The following is a 20,960-nucleotide window of genomic DNA, read 5'->3' on the forward strand; positions in this document are numbered from 1 at the left end:
TCTGGGTGGAAGTGTGCGCTTCTTTTGTCTCCACAATAATGACAGGGGGAAAAAGAACCCAGCTCTTGAACCTCTTCAAGCTCTTAAGTGCCAGCTACTGAATGAAAACAGTGGTGGTATAAAAGCTCGACCAAGTAGATTTTCTGGAATAACATACTGTTCAGCTTCCGTGAATGGTGTCCCAAAGAAAACACGCATGTCAACACACATAAAAGTTTCAATCCAATGAGAGTAAAACACAAGAACAATCCTAGCCAGTTCCAGGGATGCGGCTCTGTCAGGTGACCCTGGGTGTCGACCCACTGAGTGGACGTTGTTTCGGGTGTTTTGTGGAAATTACCTTGATGAATCAAAATGGCTTTTAGTCCCCTCTTACCAAGCAGCGGGTTGAAAATCTTGAAAGAGATTTTTGTCATCTTACAGATGCTTACTGTCTGCTTAGAATTATAAAATATTGAACAATAGAATTATTGGACAAAGTCTCATTTCATAAATCTCCTATGTTTTTAAAGACTGCACCAAGTTCTCCAATTGCCTCATTTCAAACATGGACCAGTGAGGTCTCTCCACTGGATGATCTGTATGTCCTACCATGGACTACAGCAGCAAACTTAAAGGAGCATTACAGTCACTTTCTTTTTTTGGCCATTTGTCCATTTTAGCACCACAGGAAAATGGCACATTATCACCTTTATTATGTTGATATTGTTTGTGTAATAAACATTTGGCACATTCACCTGATCCAGAGCAACATTAGCATTAATTTGGAGTCATACTTCTGGCCACCTGAAAGTCCAATAATTACTGATTTGTTGTTGGTCTCCACCAGCACTCAGAAACATATTTGGCTTTTTACTTGCTAAATGCTCTGCGATTGTGTATGTCCATTAGGTAGTAAATCACTAAGTGCTCTGATATGCTGAGTATGTTCATAGCAAAGCTTGTCTGCTGTTTGGTGCCTGACAGGTAGCAAATAATGTGTTTATGGAAGTATTTTTATTTAAAAACTCTAAACCAGACTGGTAAAGGCATTGAAAGGGAATCAAAATAAAATGGCAGGCATTAAAACCAAAACAAGAAGCTGAAAAACACATAAATATTCCATAAAACTGAAGGAAAATGAAGATAAACTTGAGGTTCATCATGAAGCGCAACAACTTTTTACATTATGCAAAATCATTCAATCCATTCTGAGAATCAAAATATTGGTTCATGCAGCTTTAATGTAGCCTACATCCAGCAAAGAAGAAGCAATGAGAGGAGACATGTTTGCTGTTCTGCTTTGTAAAACTGAGGTCCCCACTGGTGCTTGAATAGGAAGTTGCTCAATTGATAATGAATCAGCGCAGCAGGTATTTTATTGTTTGTTAATGCCATTATGAACAATACTTAAATGTGTTAGAATTCAGGTTCTAAAATCAATACACTACTAAAATAAAGCTTAATAAAATTGGCTTTAATCAGAGTCTGGGTGGGAGGAGAGGCTGAATATAACTCCATTGCCTCAACTGTCTCACTGGCCGTGGCACAAAATTCTGCCACTCCTAGATGTCTGTGTCTAACTATGAGCATGAAGCAGCATGTTCAGCAAAACCCATCTCTGAATAAATAACAGTACAAATAACAAATCTGTAATGTGTTCGTTTTTATTTCTGCACCTATCCCCTGTTGCAGGGTAATCTACACCGGCCCTGTGTTCCACGTAGAGGTGATTCCTATCTCTAGTTGTTCTCTGTGTCCCGACATTAATGGCCATGGTTGTTTGTTTTGTCGAAAGAAAGAGTGAGTATGCGAAGTAAGTAGCGATAAGAATAGCTGTTTTATTGTGTGCCACTGCCTCGGCCCCTAATATTGAATGTGTTATCTGAGGGTGCAGCATGCCACACTAAGCTATGTGCATGTGACGCATGGCTGAGCAGCATTCCTCCTCCTGAGTGCATCGCAGGGCAGAGATAGTAGGAAGGCAAAGCAGCCCGACTGCCAACAAAGAGGGAGAGAGGAGCAAGAGCAGGAGAGGAGAGACGAAGGGGGAGCGCAATACCGGGAACATGTAGTTAAGTGGAATGAAGTACCCTTTGTCGGAGATAAGATCATTCTGCTTCCCTGGCCGGCGTCACTAAAGCGATTTGAGCACAACGAATGTAGCTGATTATGTCGTTGGCAGACCACAAAATCCCTCACTGACATGCAGATAAACATTGGTCCAAGAAATAAAAGACAGGAGGGTTTTCCTCTTTTGTACGTCATGATTTCACTTTTATTTCATAAACGAGCCAGGGTTACGTGAAATCGGCCTGTAAGTCCAGAAAATGAGGGAATGGTGGTGGGATCCAGGCATCATGGGAAATAAAGTCAACATTAGAGAACACTGTGGGTAAAACAGGCTACAAGAGGGGCCTGTGACTAAACTGTTTCCGGAAAAGTTCGTAGGATCCTGGTCCTGGACTCTTCTGTGAATTACACAAACAATACACATACAAACATACAGCTAGGTTTGATTTCCAAGAGACACCCAAGAAACATGGTATTTATTATTTATTTTATTTTCAATTCTAATTTTTAATCACATACTTACAGAATTCTGTATGGTCTGAAGTGCTGAAACCATGACGTATCTTTTCTTATCTGTGTTGCCTTCTTATCTATGAGGTATGTTTTCTTTGCTGCATCCTGTTACATAACTGTGTGGCAGGAATTATCCTAATCATAACTAATCTCTTTAGAATTTGAGGAATTTCTATTAAAACCATAACAAGATCATTGAACCAGATTTAAAAATGATTTTTACTTCCTCAACAAGAGTTTTGAAATAGCATAATGCAACAAAGGTGACTTAAAACTGCAAAAAGTAAAAAGTTGTGGTCTTAAACTGGTAATAATGTAAGGATGGACCTGTGTGCATATAGTGGGAATGTAAATGTGAAAAACTGAACTCACTGAGTGCACGCTGTTGATCCGAGGCAGCATTGATTTGAAGCAGGAAGTGATGCCTTTAGCTGGCCTGGTCTGTGGGTCGTAATGGCACGGAGGAGGTCCTTCTCTCTGAGGTGGAAAGAAAAAGCAATTATTGATCTGTGTGATCAATACTCAGTATGTCGCAGACCAAGACTACCATGTAATCATTACACCCACAATTTATTGTCATTAGTGAGATGACATTTTCATTGTAGCGGGACAAAGTCATTTTTTTCCCCATTTGCTTTTATTTTCCAGATGTTTTCATTGTTGAAAATGTCTGTTAGCGAGCGCGAGTGCCTTGATATTTTGACAGAATGGATTAAAATCACTTGCAGGAAATCACTCGTACAGTGAATTACCTGTGGTCAAGAGAGAACAGAAAAAAAAAACAGCCTAAAGGCACAAGAAAACACTCTTTGGTGCATACAGTTGTATTTTCCATGCTGAAAACTAGAGCTTGTGCTTTTTTCTCTCCATTTGGCTTTTTTCTCTCGTGTATTGACAATGTCAGTTGGCATTTGCTTGTAGCCATTCAGTAACCCAGCCAGTTACCTCTCGTAACCTTAGCTTTGTATCTCAAACTACATGTTTTTAAAAGTAATGAGCATATCACTTACTATTTTTGTTGTTGTTGTTGTTGTTGTTGTTGTTGTTATTTTTTTAGCATTTTTCTATTTTATTCCCTCAGGTTAAAAAGATTGGTACCCAGTTATTTTCCATAAGCTAACATCAACACCACAACATTAGTATGTTGTGCGCAAAATTGTTTCTTGTCTTTGGGCAGGTAGATAAATGTAAAGGAAATATTTTCTCTCTTGTGTTTTTGTCACCTGAACCTTGTTTCCTTGTTTTGATAACATCATGCTTTTTCAAATGTATCTTTTGTTGAACCAGTTCCCCAGCAGAGTTAAAGCAACTGCACAATTATTATATGTAATATTTATTTTTGAGCATATTTTGAGTACTCCAATAACGCTTTGTCAGCATTATCTTATTAAACAAATGTCAGTTAGCAAGTAGCTTGAATAAAGCTTCATTAATCTCGAGAAGTTTGAACTCCATTCTGCTCTCTGGAACAGAAGCAGACACAATCAACTCGTCTTGATGGTAATTTTAGTTCAGTAATGGAGTCGAGAAACAGCTAAATAGCAGGCGTCTAGACTTTACGGTCGATGGGCTAACACCATGTTAGTCTGAATTATTTAAATCCCTCTGAAGAACGGGTTGAGTTGTTCTCTCAGAGAAGAACGTGGACCTTAATTTTTTTTGATGCCATCTGAATTTAAAATGACATGAAGCATCCAAACAAAGCCAGCTTAGTTACCCACAAAGTGCTCCGACAAACCGCTCCAAGCACAATGGCGTGAACGTGGCCTGAGGCAGGTGGGACTGTAAATTCACCGAATGTACAGCGTGACCTCTGACATTCAGCCAAACGAGAGATTATCATGAAAACCTATTGTTATACCAGCTTGATACTCCCGTCATCTGAAGGATGCACTCACAATGTACTCGTGATCTATTTTGGGGGCTCATATTTCTTTTAAGACCTTTGATATATAATTTCATTCATCTTTTTAAAGTTTGCCAACATCTGTGGTTTAAGTATGTTTCGGGTGAGTTCCTGTCAAAAGTCAGTAAGTCCTCCCCTCCCTCCACTTGCCTTTCACTTCTCCTTTCCTCTTACCCACTAACACACATACTGGTCATCATCAACGGCGTGCCATGCAGAAATAGCATCGCCACTCCTCCAACCTCCTCCCCAGACATAAAAGTATAGCCCTGTCCCTGAACACAGGACCAGCCTTTCATTTTTAGTCCCTCTCTGATTCTGACACAGGGAGACAGGAAGGTGTCTTTTCCTCTCCTCTGCTACTACCGTTACATGCTACTTGATCCCAGTTGCCAGTTCACTCGATCCTCGACAATGGCCCGATGCTCCCAGAGGCGCTAATGCAGGTGTATTTCAAGGGAGTCGGTGGCCAGCAGTGAAACTTGTGTGTATGCGTGTAAAGTGTGTTGGAGCCAAAGCACCTGGCCTACTTTCCTAGTGTGGCACAGCATGTTGGAAACGTTCTCCTGGGTGGCGTGGGTAACTGGCACATGCTGCAGATGTCTGTCAAACTCGTAATCTTAAATCTGCTTTTTATTGGTGAAGCCAGGACCTTGCATTAAATCAACAGTAAACCTTGATGACATGAGATTAAATGAAAAGGATATAATCATGATTTTCTTGAGTTAGGTAAGAGGGAGGTTGTTTTGCCCCCATAGATATAAAAAATAATAATTAAAAAAAAAAAAAAAAAATGCAACAAGCACAGAGGCTGTGCTGAGACACAGTGGAACTTTGAGTGAAAGTCATGCTAACACGCCGAATAGCAGGTATAATGTTGACCACATTCTCCTATTTAGATTAACCTGTTAAGCAGTAACCACAAAGTAATGGACAAACAGAGTTGTAAAGTAAGATGAATTGCTGGTTTCAGTGTTTCTTCCTTTCTGTAATTCCATTTTATCTTTAAACAATATTCTCCAAGCTCTATTTTACACCTGCCACAAGGCGACGCCGAGCGTAACGCAGGTGTCTTTGCTAGCTCCAGAACGACATCATCATGTCATTTTCCCGTCCAAGGTCCGATTGGTTTTATTAGCAAATGCACTCGTGCCCATCTGCGCATCCATGGGTGTGTTTATCTTAAAATGAGGTGTGGTCAGGTTGTTATCTTGATGCAGCAGAAGGAACTATGGGATTGACCAATATAATGACGCTGTCCCTTTTCATTTTGATCAAAGAACCAGAGGTTTTGTTAATCATATGGACTCATGACTGATGTGGGAGACTTTTATGTCAATCCAAGCTGAAGATGTCCACCAACTGTGGGTCACCTGAACATTTTCAAAGATAAAAATGAATGAAAGCCACCTAAGTACCTGCTGTACTGTATCTATATTTTGGGCTGAAGGTGTCACTACATGAAAAGTAAGAAGGGTTCACCAAATTGCAGTTCCTCATTTAAAACCTCATGCCAGTCCATCCAATAATTGCCAACATGCTCTCAAATATTTCATCGGCCTCATTGTGGAGGATTACCAAAGATATGAGGGTTTGTCCCTTGGGAATCCTGAACGTCTGTGCTAAATTTGATGCCAATCCATCCAATAACTCTTTAAATATTTCAGTCTAAAGTGAATGGACCATTGTCATCTGTATAGTGTGCAGAAGGTGTTTGTGTCCCTGTAGTGATCCATCAATAGAGAGTAGAATATGTATTTCTATAAAAACATATGCGATTATGACTTGAATTCCAACAGGCTTGAATATCCAGGGAGGATTTTTTTTTTTCCTTCTGAGCAGCACGTGCAGTCAATATTGCAAAAAAGCACATGTAAATCTGGGACACAGAGTTGCCTCAGGATAGAGAAATTAAGTCACATCAGGAAAAAGAGAAATATGTATTGTTTCTGTTGTGTTTCCAAACATCTTTGGCTCACTGGAGCTTTGTTTTTGAATATGTGGGAATCAGATGGATTTTATTCTGGGCTAAGAGTCGAACTGTCTGAAATTCACCATCTCAGGACGAGAAGATTTCCCAGCTTTGTAAACCATTAATACACCTCAACTCTGATGTGCTAATGTCTGCCACCTCCATCGGGTCCGCTGTGTGAACGACCTGCACTTTGTCTGACTTCGCTCCAGGATCTGTGTGTGGCAGCTTAACCTTTGACACAAAAAACTTGTCTTCGAGTAACTGCGACACCACTAACAGCAGAAAACTGCTCCCAATTCTGCAGTAATAACACCCTCGGGATTTCTTAACGCCTTTCCTTTTCTGTCAACACTCAGCAGCTGCCAATGCGGCTCAAATATCCATCAGCTACCAGCACGGACACGCGGCTAAAGGCTGCAGCACCCTGCAATACGAACCAAAGCTGACTAGTCAGCCAGCGCAGAGCCATAACAGGCCTTCAAATGGGGCAAACGATACAATCAGACAGCCCTTGGGATCGGTTTTCTTTGACCCTTGCGGTTGTCATAACTAGCTTGTATACGGCCCACACCAGATACACAACTTGTAACCAAAACCTATTGAAAGTATATTGTAATGAAGCCTTTTTGTGGGCAATGGAAAGACTGAATGGTCCTAATAACTGGTCTTGGTGACCAGATACTTACAGGCGGAAAGCTGATCCGCTGCACAGTCGACTGAAACATTACATGCCTGCAAGAGAGAGAGAGGGGAGGGGGGGGGATTGGCTGTCAAAGAAAGAAAACAAAACAGAGAGGAAAGAACAATGAGGGGAAGAGTGAGAGAAGAAAGGAAAAAGGCTGCACATGATCAGAGGCATAGAAAATGAGGGAGCAGGTTGCTGATTGCTCCTCCATCTTTGAGCGGCGAGGAGATGAGAGGGAAGGAGACGTCGGATGAGAAGGAAGGATCCAGCGATCAAGGGGGATGATTCATGGGTTGTCTGCTCCGCTGTGATCTGAGAGTTAAAGAGAGGCTGTTCGTCGAGGGCTTACTTGCAGGGACTCTTCTCCACTGGTTTCACTGTCACATCATAGTCGCACGGTGAAGTATTTATGTCCTGGCACAGAGAATAAAGATAAAGAAGGGTTCGAATATACATGACAATATCATCAGGAGGGTTTTTTTTGTGTTGCTGCTGTGTTACATGAACAACAGCAGGCCTCTGTTTCCTCTGAGTCGGCTGCTGGTGCATTCAGCCGAGCAACTACTGTTTAGGCAAAGTAGTGATGATAACTAGATGCCACATGCAAACAGACTATCAAAACAGAACGGTGTGTAAATATTTCTGAAGTAAATTTACACCCTCAGGCTAAGAAATACAAAAACGTAGACTTAAAGACTAGACGTGGATGATTTAACAGAACAGTTTCTGCTTCTAATAATTTCGGATTTAACATGGATGACACTGTCTACCATATTATTATGCATTACAGAAAAAAACATACATTTTACATGTGGAAAAACTCATGATCACGTGACTACATACACATGTCATGGTCTACATGTTGAACATGTTTTGTGCCCATGGGGAACATGAAGTGGTGTAATGTCTGAAGCCCATGTTGTTTAACAGTTGAAAACCTTTCCAAGTTTTTTCCCCATGTTGTCATTTGTTGCAACATATGGTAAACATGTGATTATATGTGGAAAAACATGGGAAAGTCATGTGTTTTTTCTGTAAGGTAACACATTCTTGCATTATTGCAGTTTGCACCCATTTTCAAGCCAAAATGTATTTGGTGATCTATAGTTTCATTTAACTTCTAATTAAAGTCACTGATCCTCTCTCTCATGAAACAGCTATAGCATCAACTCCAGACTGAAATAAGTTCCGTTAACAAATCCATTTCGCCGCTTTTGGTTGGTATGTTTTTGACCCTATTACTAGTGTTCGAGCTGAACTAAGCCGATCATTTCCTGGCTCCCCCTCCATTGTTAAAGGAGGTTTTTTTCACAGGAACGACACGTTAGGTGTTTCCCGATGAGTTACCCCCTCCTAATCTCAGTGACTGGAATAGTGTGACATCATCAGCATCTATCATCATGTCCATGTATGTCTGCATGCAGGAAGTGTTAACAAATCACAGACCTACTTGTGAAAGCAGTGCTCCTTAGTGATACTAGTGGTCGTAATTCACAGAGTAACATTAATGTGCTGAGAGTGCTATCAAACATCTTATCTAACACTCAAAGAAAAGGTAAATAATTGTATTTCCCAAGTATTTCCCCACATTAATATGTGTTAAATTATACGAACAGGATCAGTAAAGGTGTAAATGTCTGCGCTCCACCTTGTCTCTGACTCCCAGGGTGACCGCGTCGGGTCGTGGGCAGCTTTTGAAGGAGTAGGACGCCCGCTGCATCAAGACCTCCTGGGTGGAGTCGGTGTAGTCATACGCTCCAGGTAGCAGCAGATCGCCCTTACGCACACCCAGAGTCTGAGCTTTTCTGCCCACACCTTTGAACCCGTAGGTCTTCTTCACGGGGTTCAGCTCAGCTTCCTCGAGGAAGTCCCGGATGTGGTAGACTCCCGGGATGGGTGTATCCTGGAAGGGAGAAGTTCACATCACCATCGCTTGTTGCTGTGATAGAAACTGTACTGTTCCCTCTTCGCTGTACCTTAGCCAGGTACAATTCTTAATTCCCATAATCCAAATTATGACCAAAAAAACACCTAAAGATTATGTATGCATCAGAAATATTTTAGTTGAATAGTTTAACCATTATAAACCAGTTAAACTCTGACATTTCACTATTTATATACATACATTTACAGTAAAGTGAATGTACTGTACTGAATTGTTTATTAATTCAAAAGCTATTCTTGGTGTCCACGTACTAACATCTATCCTATTGTCAGCTGTATAAATTACATAATTAATGATGGAGTCTGAGAGCTAGAATTACATTAAGATAAACTGATAATTATGGAGGTCTATGTATTATTACCATGAATGCACGATTTACACTTTGGACAGACACAGTTGGATAATTCTGTGCAATAAAAGCAATAGACAATGGAAGATTGTGATATGTTTATGAAGCTCTGGTCTTTAGTATGATGCTCCAGTCACAGTGATTGAAATGTACCTGAAGACGATACAGTTCTGCTACTGTGGCTAAACATGACTTCATGGCTGGATAAACATGAAGTGTTGACCTTCACTATACATGTTGCTTACATCACTTCCTCAGCAACCAGTGATTGAGAATTATTTGGCAACTATTTTGGTCTATGTTTAATAGTTTGAGCCATTTTTAAGCTAAAATGCCCCAAATTCTCTGGTGCCAACTTTTCATGTCTGCTTTGTTCTTGTTGTTTTTTATGAAAGTAAACTGAACATCTTTTGATTTTGTGGCCAGATAATAAAATATACTTAAGCTTCAGGGAATAATTATGTTTTATAATACTACTTCCTGATATGTTATAGCCTAATAGATTCATGAACTTTAACAGCAGTCTTTTATACCAGCCCTAAAATTCACTGCATGAATATGTGGGTATGGCAAGGCTCTACCGAGGATTGTTTCTAGTTGTTACATCCTAAGGGGTGGCGACCTCGGGTTATTTTTAAAACTATTGGAGCAGCCTTTAACCAATTAGCATTGCGCTCTATATAAATATGTTTTGTGCCAAAACCGCCACCATTGTTGAAACTACGTTAACGCTGGTCACTGATTGGTCCACCCTTCACAGTGGTTGAGCAAACCGTCATGCTAACAGGGTTTCCATACTGCAAAGGAAAGAAGGCAGGCGGTGCTAGACGAGCCCTAAAGTGCCTCTGTAATGGTATAATACTGTCATGCTTAAAGCTTTCTGTGTGTTAATGGCTTGACAGAGAAAAAATAAAAAATGAAGCAGTTTGATGAAACCTAATGTAACACATTAGCTCAGTATAAACAGTAACGGTTGAGGTTTTAAAACTCAGGGCCAGGCTACAAGATGGAGGACCTGATAAAGTTGAAACTCCCAACAAGTATGCAACTAATCATTTTATGTTTCCCCAAAAACATATGTGGAGTGAACGTGAATGTGCAGCAGCACACTTCTTGGCAGTACAGCCCTGCATGAGCAGGTGGGCCACCTCAAAGTGACAAACCAGTGGCAAGTGTTGGGGGCCTGCACTGAAGCCGATGTAAGCAGCCTCTCTCCTCCTCAGACAGGCTATGAAAGCTCACCACAGTATGACACCTACTTTCAGTGTTCCCAGCCACCAGCTCCCCCGGCCACACAGCTCCACCTTGTCATCACCCTGCAGATAAGAACAAGACACAAAGCCGAGACTCGGCACACTGTTTCTGCTGCGATGACACCGCTGTGCCCACAACGTGTTGATACATCTCCCACACTGCATCACCGGCCGTCCTCATTAACCACAGCGAGCTACGAGGGCTTTTCAAGATACAGCCTTACCTTATGTGTTCTATTACCACCCCTGGACATGTCAGTGACTTCAGAAGCCAACACCGGGTTTCTCTTGTGGCCACATCTCGCTGTGCACTCGTTGTCGTTCACTATCTGCCTAACAAGAGATCCGGTGACACCTGACCACCATTAAAACTGTGACTGTTACCATAGCAGCGACTCCCCTATCGATAAATTTTTCAACGAGCTGGCCTGCTCGAGGGCTAAATTTAGACTCAGCGACCAGTTTGACTGAGACTAAGACACAACGGTAAGCCGGCAACAAGGTACACACTGTATATGCTACAGTTAGGTACACAGTCCTCCCTGTCAGGGAACCTGGAGCCTGTTTTGGAGGAAAATACTGTCATATTGGTTGGAATATGCAGATCAAACGTTTTGGCATTATGGTGCAAATTGCAATCAAGTCCAAGGCAAAACAAGATCAGATGGCTCACATTTCTATGTCTGCAAGCAAAGGCAAAAAGAAAATAGCTAAAGAACACTTGAACTATAGTACTGACCATCAGAAAGTCTTTTAAACTAACTTTCTTTTCTGTGTATGACGTTTCAAGCTTCGAAACTTAAGTGTCAGTTTTGATCAATCCCTCTTTTGATAATCATGTCAGCCAGCTAATGCTTCTTTTTTTTTTCCAGTTGAGAAACATTGTGAAATGTTATAACCCGAGGTGGAGATGATTATTCAAGCTTTTGTTTCTTCTCGTTTAGACTGCTGCGATGCTCTTTTTTAGCTGTTTGAGTCAAACCTCTTTAAACTCTCTCCAAACAATCCAAATCAGCTGCTTGCCTTATACAGGCCATAATAAAGAGACCCCACATCCTTACAACTCTATCGTCACTTCAATGACTTCCAATCAAGTTCCACTTTCATTTTAAAACACTGTTGCTAACCTGTAGAGATCTCCATGGTCAAACAGCCCAGTACTACATCGTCGATCTTCCTTACACACCCGATCGTGCACTTATCACTGCCGATCAAAAATAACTGGCTGTCCCTCGAACCCGCTTTAAAACCTGAGGTGACCTCAGTTGTGTCTATGTAGCTACTACATTTCATTTATTACCTTTTACAGGATTATTTCTCTATTTTCACTATAATTTCCTCGTTTGTTTGTTGTTTTTGTGATTTCAACTGTTGTTGAGATTTCAACTGTTCAAAATGAATGCGGTCTTATTTATGTGAAGCACTTAACATAAATATACTTTACTTACACACACACACACACACACACACACACACACACACACAGTATATTGCTGTTCCAATTGACATACTTCCCTCAGTACACTAACAAATAGTGTTCTTCCATGTCAGGCCTCTTACTTGTGTCGTGCAGGACTTTTGACAGAGTAGTATTGTTTCAAATCGCACACTGACGTTCTGCACTGACCAGAAATGACCTGAACACATCACCCTCCAAAATAGCTGCAGCTGCAGTAGTGAAAAAGAAACACTTTTGTGTAGTGTCCAAGAACAGCTGCAACTTCCTCAGCCAGCCTAATTTGTATATTCTTTATGTCGGTGGCCCCGCCCCCTTTCCTCTACGTAGCCAAGATGGCGACCATTGAGGGTGGAAAGTGTCCAAACTTTTACTCTTATTCTTTGGACCATTTTGATTGCTTCATCCTGGTACTTGTAGTGTACTGCATGTTTCTGTACTTGACAGTGTGAACACAGTTACACACTCCAAATAGTGATTTTTGGTACACAAATTACACTCTCTTTCAGTACAACAAAACTTAAGACCATCACCTGAAGTGAAAATGTATCTCTGGGAATGAAACCACAACATTCAGCCTTGCTGCCAAGATATAAAAAAAAAAAAAAAAAAAAAAAAAAAAAAAAAAAAAATGGTTCAAAGGAGACGAGACTTGTTGAGGAAGTCTCTAACCTGAAAGTACATGACACAAACAAAATAGAACACAAGCAGGAGAGGAGTGCTACATGCACTGCGCAATTAACAACTCTCATGAGCTGTCTGATGACACTTCAGCTGTGAGTGTTAAGTACAGCGATAATTGGTTTTGACAAGATCAGAGCGTTGTGTCATCTAGTCAAAACTGAAGTCTCCACAAAGAGCGCTGAAGAATATGGATGACTGACCAACCACATGCAGCTTTGCAGCCCGCATAACTTCAGCCACAACAAAAGGAATGCTAACCCAACCACTGCAAAGATCAAGGGCACAAAGTGGAAGTAGCCGATACAAACTTCACACAGGAGGCAGAGCAGAGGTCCACAATAGAGCTTTATTTTGTCATTCATCAAAATAACAAACTTAGTATCTCTGCAAGCTACTGTAACAAACTCAATCAGAAAGTAAAAAAAAAAAAAAAAATTAAAACCAAAACAGGTACACCTCTATTTACACCATGGTTTCTGATGCACGCTCAGTCACCTGCACCTCGGGACTGGGGGCAAACGCCAAGTAAGACATGAGGCGGTCAACTTCTACATGGTGCTGTGCCAGCAGTAGCAGACAACAGTCTGTAAGGGAGCTGGACAATACAAGGCTGATCTAATGTCGAGTATCATTGTGTGCACTTCAAAAATAGAAGCCTTTGATCCCACTCAGTGCTTTTATTGTGATGACAATACAGATCTGATTTGAGCTGATCTGAACATTAAGAGGCATTGGCTGATGCTCCTCAGTGCTTTGGGGGAATTAACAGGGGACACTTAATTGGTAAACATTTCACTTGGATTCTAAGCAACAAGAAAAGAAAAGAAGAAAAGAAAAGAAAAGCCGATCAAAACTGGAGCATCCTGTCCTCAATACAAAAATGGGAATTATTACAGGGTATACAAACTGAAGGATCCATTTTAACTGAGAAAACAAGACAATTTTCAAATCTGGGTAGATTGTAACTTTTATTGGAAAACAAAAATATACAACTTGGAATGGATTATTTTGAGGCATGACCAGAGGTCATTAAAAAAAAAAGAAAAGAAACGTAAAAGTAGTGAGTAAAACATTAAAAAGCATGGTAAGATTAGTCATTTTCTGGTATATAGAACAGCAGATACAAAAAGAGTTTGTACGAGTACCTAGGAGATACACCCGTGTCATTTTTTGCAATAGTGCAATGCTGAGAGATTTCCATATATACTTTGTCCGTAGTCCATGCAGAGTTTAAACTCCTCTACATTGTTTCCATGCCAACAGTGTTGCCAAGTGACAACCAGCCGACAGGTTTCCAATGTCGCCATGCGTGGAGGGGCCCCGAGCACACAAGACAGGAAGACTTGAAGTTCTCCGGCTCCCAGGGGCCTCCACGGGCTTCTGGTTGTATGACCGTTCCGTCACTCCAAAACACCATGACAGCAAAAGAAAGGGACATGGGGACAAGAGCCTATGCAGTTTACATGCAGTTCCTTTGGACAGCAGAAGGGGCAGGGACGAATGGGGGCTATTAAGATTTTACAGATAAATTACACAAAGAAAAAAGGCAAATTATTTATATACGAAATCTGTACAAGGCCTTCACTTCGCCGTCATCATTTGTACGAACTCTGCGGGAAAAACAAAAGGGGAGGGGAAAGAAAATTTTGCAGCTCAAAATGGATTTTAGAAAAAAGGAAACAAATAGATTAAAAATATAAAAATACAACATCTACCAACCTTCATAGTTGACCTGTCCATCTCCATCAATGTCTGCTTCTCTGATCATCTCATCCACCTCTTCATCAGTCAGCTTCTCTCCCAGGTTTGTCATCACATGACGCAGCTCGGCAGCACTGATGTACCCATTGCCGTCCTGAAAATTACACCAGTCAGTGATCAATTTTTAAAGACTGCTGTGCACATGCATGCGTTTGGGACTGCGGGCAGCATGTACCTTGTCAAAGACACGGAATGCTTCTCTGATCTCCTCCTCACTGTCTGTGTCCTTCATCTTCCTGGCCATCATGGTCAGGAACTCTGGGAAGTCTATCGTGCCATTTCCTGAAGACAAAGACATTGATGAGGGGCTGACATCCAGCGCAGCGACAGTATGTGTGGGGTTGTCAGGATTTTGAAGTCAGACTGAGTTCTCACCATCAGCATCCACTTCATTGATCATGTCCTGCAGCTCTGCCTCTGTGGGGTTCTGCCCCAGAGAGCGCATAACTGTGCCCAGTTCTTTGGTGGTGATGGTGCCATCTCCATCCTTGTCAAAGAGCGAAAATGCTTCCTTGAACTCTGGTAGCAAAAAAAGAAAAAAGTAGATTGGCCTCTTGAGTCAGAGAGATGCCACACCTACAGCTTGATATATTCAAGTTGGTATGACAGCAGCTGTAAAAACAAACAAAAAACACTGCAGAGGGCTGAATTTAAAACAAAAAACTGTTTCAAATCAATCTAAAAGCTTTCAGCCCACCTTCCAAAAGAAACTCTTCATCTTATCCTGATGTCTTCCAGTCACATTTGGTCTAACCTTGAATTATCCCCAGACTCAAAAGTGCGTTACATCCCTCATGTTTCGGTTATAAACTAATGACAGCATACTGATGGGCCCTTCTGTTTGGACTTCCAACTGCACTCGTTTCTGGCTAAACAAGGACAGAGACCACGAGACCAAGCAGCCGGGCAGAGTCACGCTACATCAGCAACAACTGACAGCCTGTGTAGTTTGGTGGAGCCTTAAGGGAAGAGGAACAATGACACACTCATCAAGTGTGATGAGGCCATTGGGCAATGCGTCGTGGCATGCAGCAGCTTGTCAGTGTCATAAAAACTACAACCTGCCCTGCCATTTGAAGGGTCAAACACACAGGGCAACACCCTTTTCGTGATGAGAAAAAGCCCCCTGTCTGCCTCAGGAAATTTCAGGGAGGGGGGGAAGAAAGGGGGGGGGGGGTCTGATTCCTCTGGGGCGGGCCACTGAAGACACACATCACTGCAGTCACTTACTGCGACTTTCAACAGAACACATTAGTGCATGGTCACGTCATGCTTTTTATACAAAATGATCTAAAAACTGGCAAAAGCGAGCAACCGTGTGCCTCCTGAAAGATAAGTATAATCAGCATGTGGTGAAACTTGAGGGTTAAACTGATTCAAAGCAACAATACGAGGGAAACTACCACAAGCGTCACATTTTAGCTATAAACTGCTCAAATGTCTGTAGGGCCTGAACAGAAATTATTCATGCCAGGTTTGCATGACAAAAAAAAAAAAAAAAAAAAAAAAAAAAAAAAAATCACCATTTCATCTTGTTAATACCTGTATACCAAATCCAATTTGTTACTGCAATTATTCTTGAGGCATTCCACCTGATGGCAAGCACGCCCAGGGCAAAGGACACATCATGCGCAGGATGTAAAAAGGCAACTGCCAACACCTCACCGGAACACAGCCCTTCCAGATTACATCATTTATTACATGGCAACCATGAAAATGCAAAGTTTTCCATGAGGGAGTCCTTCAGTGCTCCAGAGGCAGCAGGCAACAGCAGTTTCTTTCATTCCTGTTTTATGACCCTGTGGAATGCCTTAAAAAGGCAAAAGTATAAATCCACTGCATGGGACACAAGGATCCATAAAGCAGACCACTTTGCAGGTTATGAGGAAAGTAGAAGATCAATGCAGCGATGTCTTACCCGCAATCTGCTCTTCTGTCAGCTGATCAGCCTGTAAAACACAAGTTAATCCATGATTACAATGAGAAATAGCCAGAATTATTATTTCCACTTAAAAGCAACCAAAAGTAATCCCATTTTTTGTAAATGGATGACATCAGTCTGCGCTGCCCATTGAACTACACACATTTTTTGTACGGCTAGTAGAAACCAGGGGTTAACTAGATGCTCTGTTGACAGAACTACTCTAAACTGAAGCATTTTCGTGCCTGTCGGCTGACCATCTCGCTTTCTAACACGCAGAAAACCCGAAGGGCTCCACCTGCCCCAAACGTCACGCCGTTTACGGGTGAACGAGCGATGACGACAACTTCGCCGTAGACAATAAATGACTACCAATTTGGCGGCAAGTGTTAGCCAAGAGGAGCTAAAGTAAGCTAGCGACTGTTCCGTGCCGGCTCACGGCTACAGACCGACGAAGACAGCGTGTACAGCGGAAGGGAAGCAGCCATGACTACTGCTCATATCTCCAGGCGGGACATTAGCTCGAGCGTCGTGGAGCTTCCATAAAATTAAATTGCATCCTGGAGTACAACGCTCATAACGCGGTGTTATGACACTTGTTCGGCCCAACACGCCTTTCTGTTCGCGGTGGTTCGGTCGAACAAGTTAGCATTACCGAGCAACTAGCAAGCCGTCATGTCAGCCAGCACTGCGGTCGTTAGTGAACGTCGGTCTCAGGTTAGCCGCTGTTGACGCTCTGGTTCCTTGTCATTCATCTCAAACAACAATATTTGATGAGAGAGAGACGGCCAAATGTTCTGGGCTGCGAATCGAATCGAATCTTATTGTTCTTACCATTTTGATGTAGATGGAGGAGCTGCTTCGCGACAAAATCCGTTAATAACCCAAAGCTTTCACGCCTTCACGGACCGACGGGCTCTGTGACACACTGAGGAACAGACAACTGGACTCGCCTTTAACGGCTGTCCTAAACTCCTCCTCTTTTTCATATCACTCCGCCAACTTCCCGTTTCCTCAGTTACTAAATTAATTCAAAATACGTTTGAAGAAACAATTAGCTACACGGAAAAATGAAGAAACATCTGCAATACCCATGTATGACTTCTGTGAAGATTTCTACGTCGATATTAGATACCATCCTGCGCATCGCTAGTGGTCTACATAAAGGCGTATGAATACTTTCTGCTAGTCTGTGATGGGGCACAAGACGTAGCTGAAAGAAATCGCGCTCTCTGATTGGTGTGTTTGTACCTGCAATGCGTCACTCCCATGGCCTGCGCTGCCGCTGCATCTTTTCCAGAGACATCCCAGTCAGTGCCACAGGCACAGTAGACAAGCTTGTTGCATAGTGTGTATACATATGGGCATCATCTTTAGGGAGGCCCAAAAAGATAGTTTTGATAAGTAATTAGCTACCATGAGCATAGTTTGTTACTTATAACTGGGGTATTACTGACCCACTTTGTGCTTACATCAGTTTCTCTACCTCTTTTTGCTGCAGTTTTCTCATTTCTCATTCCATTATTTCTGGGTTTTTTTTTTATTACATACTAATACCCACACTCTTTTAAAACTGCAGTTACAAGGTTACCACAGACTGATAGAGTTCAGAGTGGTTCTTGAGTAAAGTTCCTCCTGTCTGCTGTGCAAGTCTTTAATTTTATGCACAATTAGATGCAGTGTCAGGGCTGAAGTGTTTGGGTATAACAGTTTGTAACATTTCAGAGCATGTGCACAAGTGTGAGTGTGTGTACTGTGTGTGTGCGTGCGTGCGTGCGCATTTCGATGTGTAATATGTGACTGGGTCTGTGGCAGGCATTGCTGTCAGATAACTGTGGATTCTCAGGTCTAATTGTGCTGCTGGTGTGGATGGGAGTATCTGATAGCCTGATTGATTATGCCTGACTGCTCTCCTGTCTCCCAGTGACCACCTGTCTCTGCCCTGATCCCATGGGAGACGCTGAGGTGGAGGAGGGTAGACAGAGATGTGTGAGGAGAAAGATTTGAAGAACCACTCAGAGAATGTACGAGAATCTCCATGTCCCACAACCCCCACCCCTTCCTCCCTTTTCTACTGCCTTTATTATTAGACATGGATATCACACTATAAGTAGAGAGCAGGTATTGTGAAAAGCTCAATATCTCACACATAGATGTAAGAAATGACGATCCAAAGAGGTTGCCACTACCATCTGCGCTGTTTGCAGAGGTGACGTTGCCTGTGCCATGTGATCTGCTGAGCAGCCTCAGAGTCTACCAGCCCCCCCCCCCCCCCCCCCCCCCCGCCCAAAAAAAAACCCCAAAAAACAACAACAACCTAACTAATCTAGCATATTGAATTCTTTTCATTTAAATCTGTTTTCCTGCCACGGGTTTTTTGTCACCGGGCAGATTATGTAATGCCAGAGGTGACGGCACAAAGGCCTAAATCTGTCACAAGAACCAGATAAGCTGATGCATGTGCGAACGACTGTATGCAGAGGCGTTTGAATTCACCTTTTGCCCCTTTGAAAATACTTGGCAAACATTGTCAAATGTGAGCTGAGATACAAATACGTAGTCACTCCAGACTTTTTAAGTGCATTTCTTCTGGTATTAACACGTTTCAGACATTATTATGGGACATCGAGGGCGAATAGCGCCAATAAAACCAGTTTAGAAACAATGGTTTCACTGTTGGGTCATAAATATTTCAAAATCAGAATAGCTTCCTACTCAGTCCTCCTGCCCAATTTCTGTAGACGCACTTCATCCAATATGCAGAATCAGCTGTTTGGCTGGTTCACGACATGCCATTAAATGATCCCCAGGTTTCAGAGGAGCTGCTCGGGGTCAAAGGTGAATGTAGGTCGGATAGGCCATATTGGAACCCCGAGAGACATCACTTAATGGTCTATAAAACTTGAAACCAATTTCCATGATGTAAGCTGAGGACTTAACTCACAACGGGGAGCACAATACAGTATGTGTTACAGTGTTGTTTTTGCATTATGGATGTTGGGTGTTATGTTAAGTCTGGAGTATTTTTTTTGTTGTTGCTTTGATTAATTATGTGTGTGTATGCACATACACACCCTGCTCAAACCACTGCTGAGCATTCAAACTATTACGTTTCCCCCTCCCTTTATCAGCTCTGTGAATATGTAACCAACTCATATAATGCAGCCTTATCAACACGGCCCTACCCAGATTTTTTTTTTTTTAAATGGCAGCTTTCATTTTTGTGCCTCGGAGGTCAAAGGTCACTGTAGTTTAGCACAGGCACACTCCTCCGTCTTCATTAATCTCACCTCCCGCTGGCCTGTAGCATCACTCCCTCTGATAGCAGCACAAAATAAACCTACCATGTGGGTCAGTTCCATGTATGTCAATGGGGGCGTGTTGGCTGACAGCACGTGTGGCTGATATTGCGCAATCACGTTCTAAAATAAAGCAGCTTTTTGAGCCAAAAAATGGGCTCATTTTGTATCTCTAAGTGGCATCTGAGGACTTTGAGAGATGAAGTGGCGGTGACAAATATGAGAAGATGTTTGCCTGTGTAACTGAAAGACGCTGACACCATTATTAATGAATGAGGATTTGTAATGCACCTGCTGGTTCCATGCCAAGTGAGTGGATCACCTTTCATGGGACAGAATGGCGGTTGTTTGTGTGTCATGGATGTTGAGGTGTGTGGTGAAAAGACTTTTACATTGTGTGCGCACGCAGACCTGCACCTGGTTGTGTGTGTTTGAACATCTGCAGGCCTGTGTGACATCAGCCTATATATATATACACCTCCGCGCATGCGCTCCTGTGTACGTGCAGCGATGGTCAGCCTCAACAGGAGAGGGGTGTGCGTTCATGTACGCAATGCATTTTTTATGACCTACATGCAATTTCAGCTGCATCTCAGCAGCCCCAGAAAAGAATTCCTGATCACTAGTAATTCTTCCCATCAGACAGCGGCCAAAGATCTGGATCTTCAATGGATGAAGCTGATGGCCGACAGCTCCCCACTCCCAGTTTGCGTGGATGGTTTTAAAGCCATGCCAGCATTAGATGAACTGTGTAAGGTCCAACAACAGGCTCGCCGCACATCATCCAATCTTAGGGGGGTTCTGGCCTACCTGTTATTGAGAAAAGACTTGTTTTCCAAAATTACATCATGAGGCAGAAATGATTAATGGCTTTAAATCGGATAAGAGGATTTGGTCGGGGCTGCTATTCCCTGCCTATTTCAATCATGTGATGAAATGGATATAGTGTTAAGCATGCACTTAGTTCTCTACCTATCCCCCTCCTCCCCCCTCCCTCCACATTTGTTTGTTTGACACTAAATCACCAAGTGTTTCTAAACCTGCACAAGTTATATTTGAGGGGATCCGAGGGACAAAACCAGTTACTGGCTGTCAGCTACAATTCCGACTGTTGATCTGTGCCCCCTCACTTCTCATTTCCCTCCTGTCCCACCTCTCTGA

General features: G+C 42.3%; 2 protein-coding genes across 2 annotated transcripts; both read right to left on the minus strand.

Annotated features, from left to right (window-relative positions):
• Nucleotides 1–2,241: 2,241 nt before the first annotated feature.
• stpg4 (sperm-tail PG-rich repeat containing 4) lies at nucleotides 2,242–11,014 on the minus strand. The gene is made up of 7 exons (XM_069144092.1): nucleotides 10,903–11,014; nucleotides 10,685–10,741; nucleotides 8,780–9,034; nucleotides 7,481–7,545; nucleotides 7,133–7,178; nucleotides 2,938–3,042; nucleotides 2,242–2,450 (listed from the first exon to the last, which is right to left on the minus strand). Exons 1-7 carry the CDS (start codon nucleotides 10,930–10,932, stop codon nucleotides 2,385–2,387), a joined length of 624 nt encoding a protein of 207 aa, XP_069000193.1. The 5' UTR covers nucleotides 10,933–11,014; the 3' UTR covers nucleotides 2,242–2,384.
• A 2,131-nt stretch (nucleotides 11,015–13,145) lies between these two features.
• On the minus strand, nucleotides 13,146–17,441 carry calm2a (calmodulin 2a (phosphorylase kinase, delta)). The gene is made up of 6 exons (XM_069145273.1): nucleotides 17,335–17,441; nucleotides 16,498–16,528; nucleotides 14,955–15,098; nucleotides 14,755–14,861; nucleotides 14,538–14,673; nucleotides 13,146–14,428 (listed from the first exon to the last, which is right to left on the minus strand). Exons 1-6 carry the CDS (start codon nucleotides 17,335–17,337, stop codon nucleotides 14,400–14,402), a joined length of 450 nt encoding a protein of 149 aa, XP_069001374.1. The 5' UTR covers nucleotides 17,338–17,441; the 3' UTR covers nucleotides 13,146–14,399.
• Nucleotides 17,442–20,960: the final 3,519 nt, after the last annotated feature.

This window comes from Embiotoca jacksoni, unplaced genomic scaffold (genome assembly GCF_022577435.1).
Source record: "Embiotoca jacksoni isolate LCO1_2020_lvr unplaced genomic scaffold, fEmbJac1.0.p SCAF_12, whole genome shotgun sequence".
In the NCBI taxonomy this organism is placed as follows: Eukaryota; Metazoa; Chordata; class Actinopteri; family Embiotocidae; genus Embiotoca; species Embiotoca jacksoni.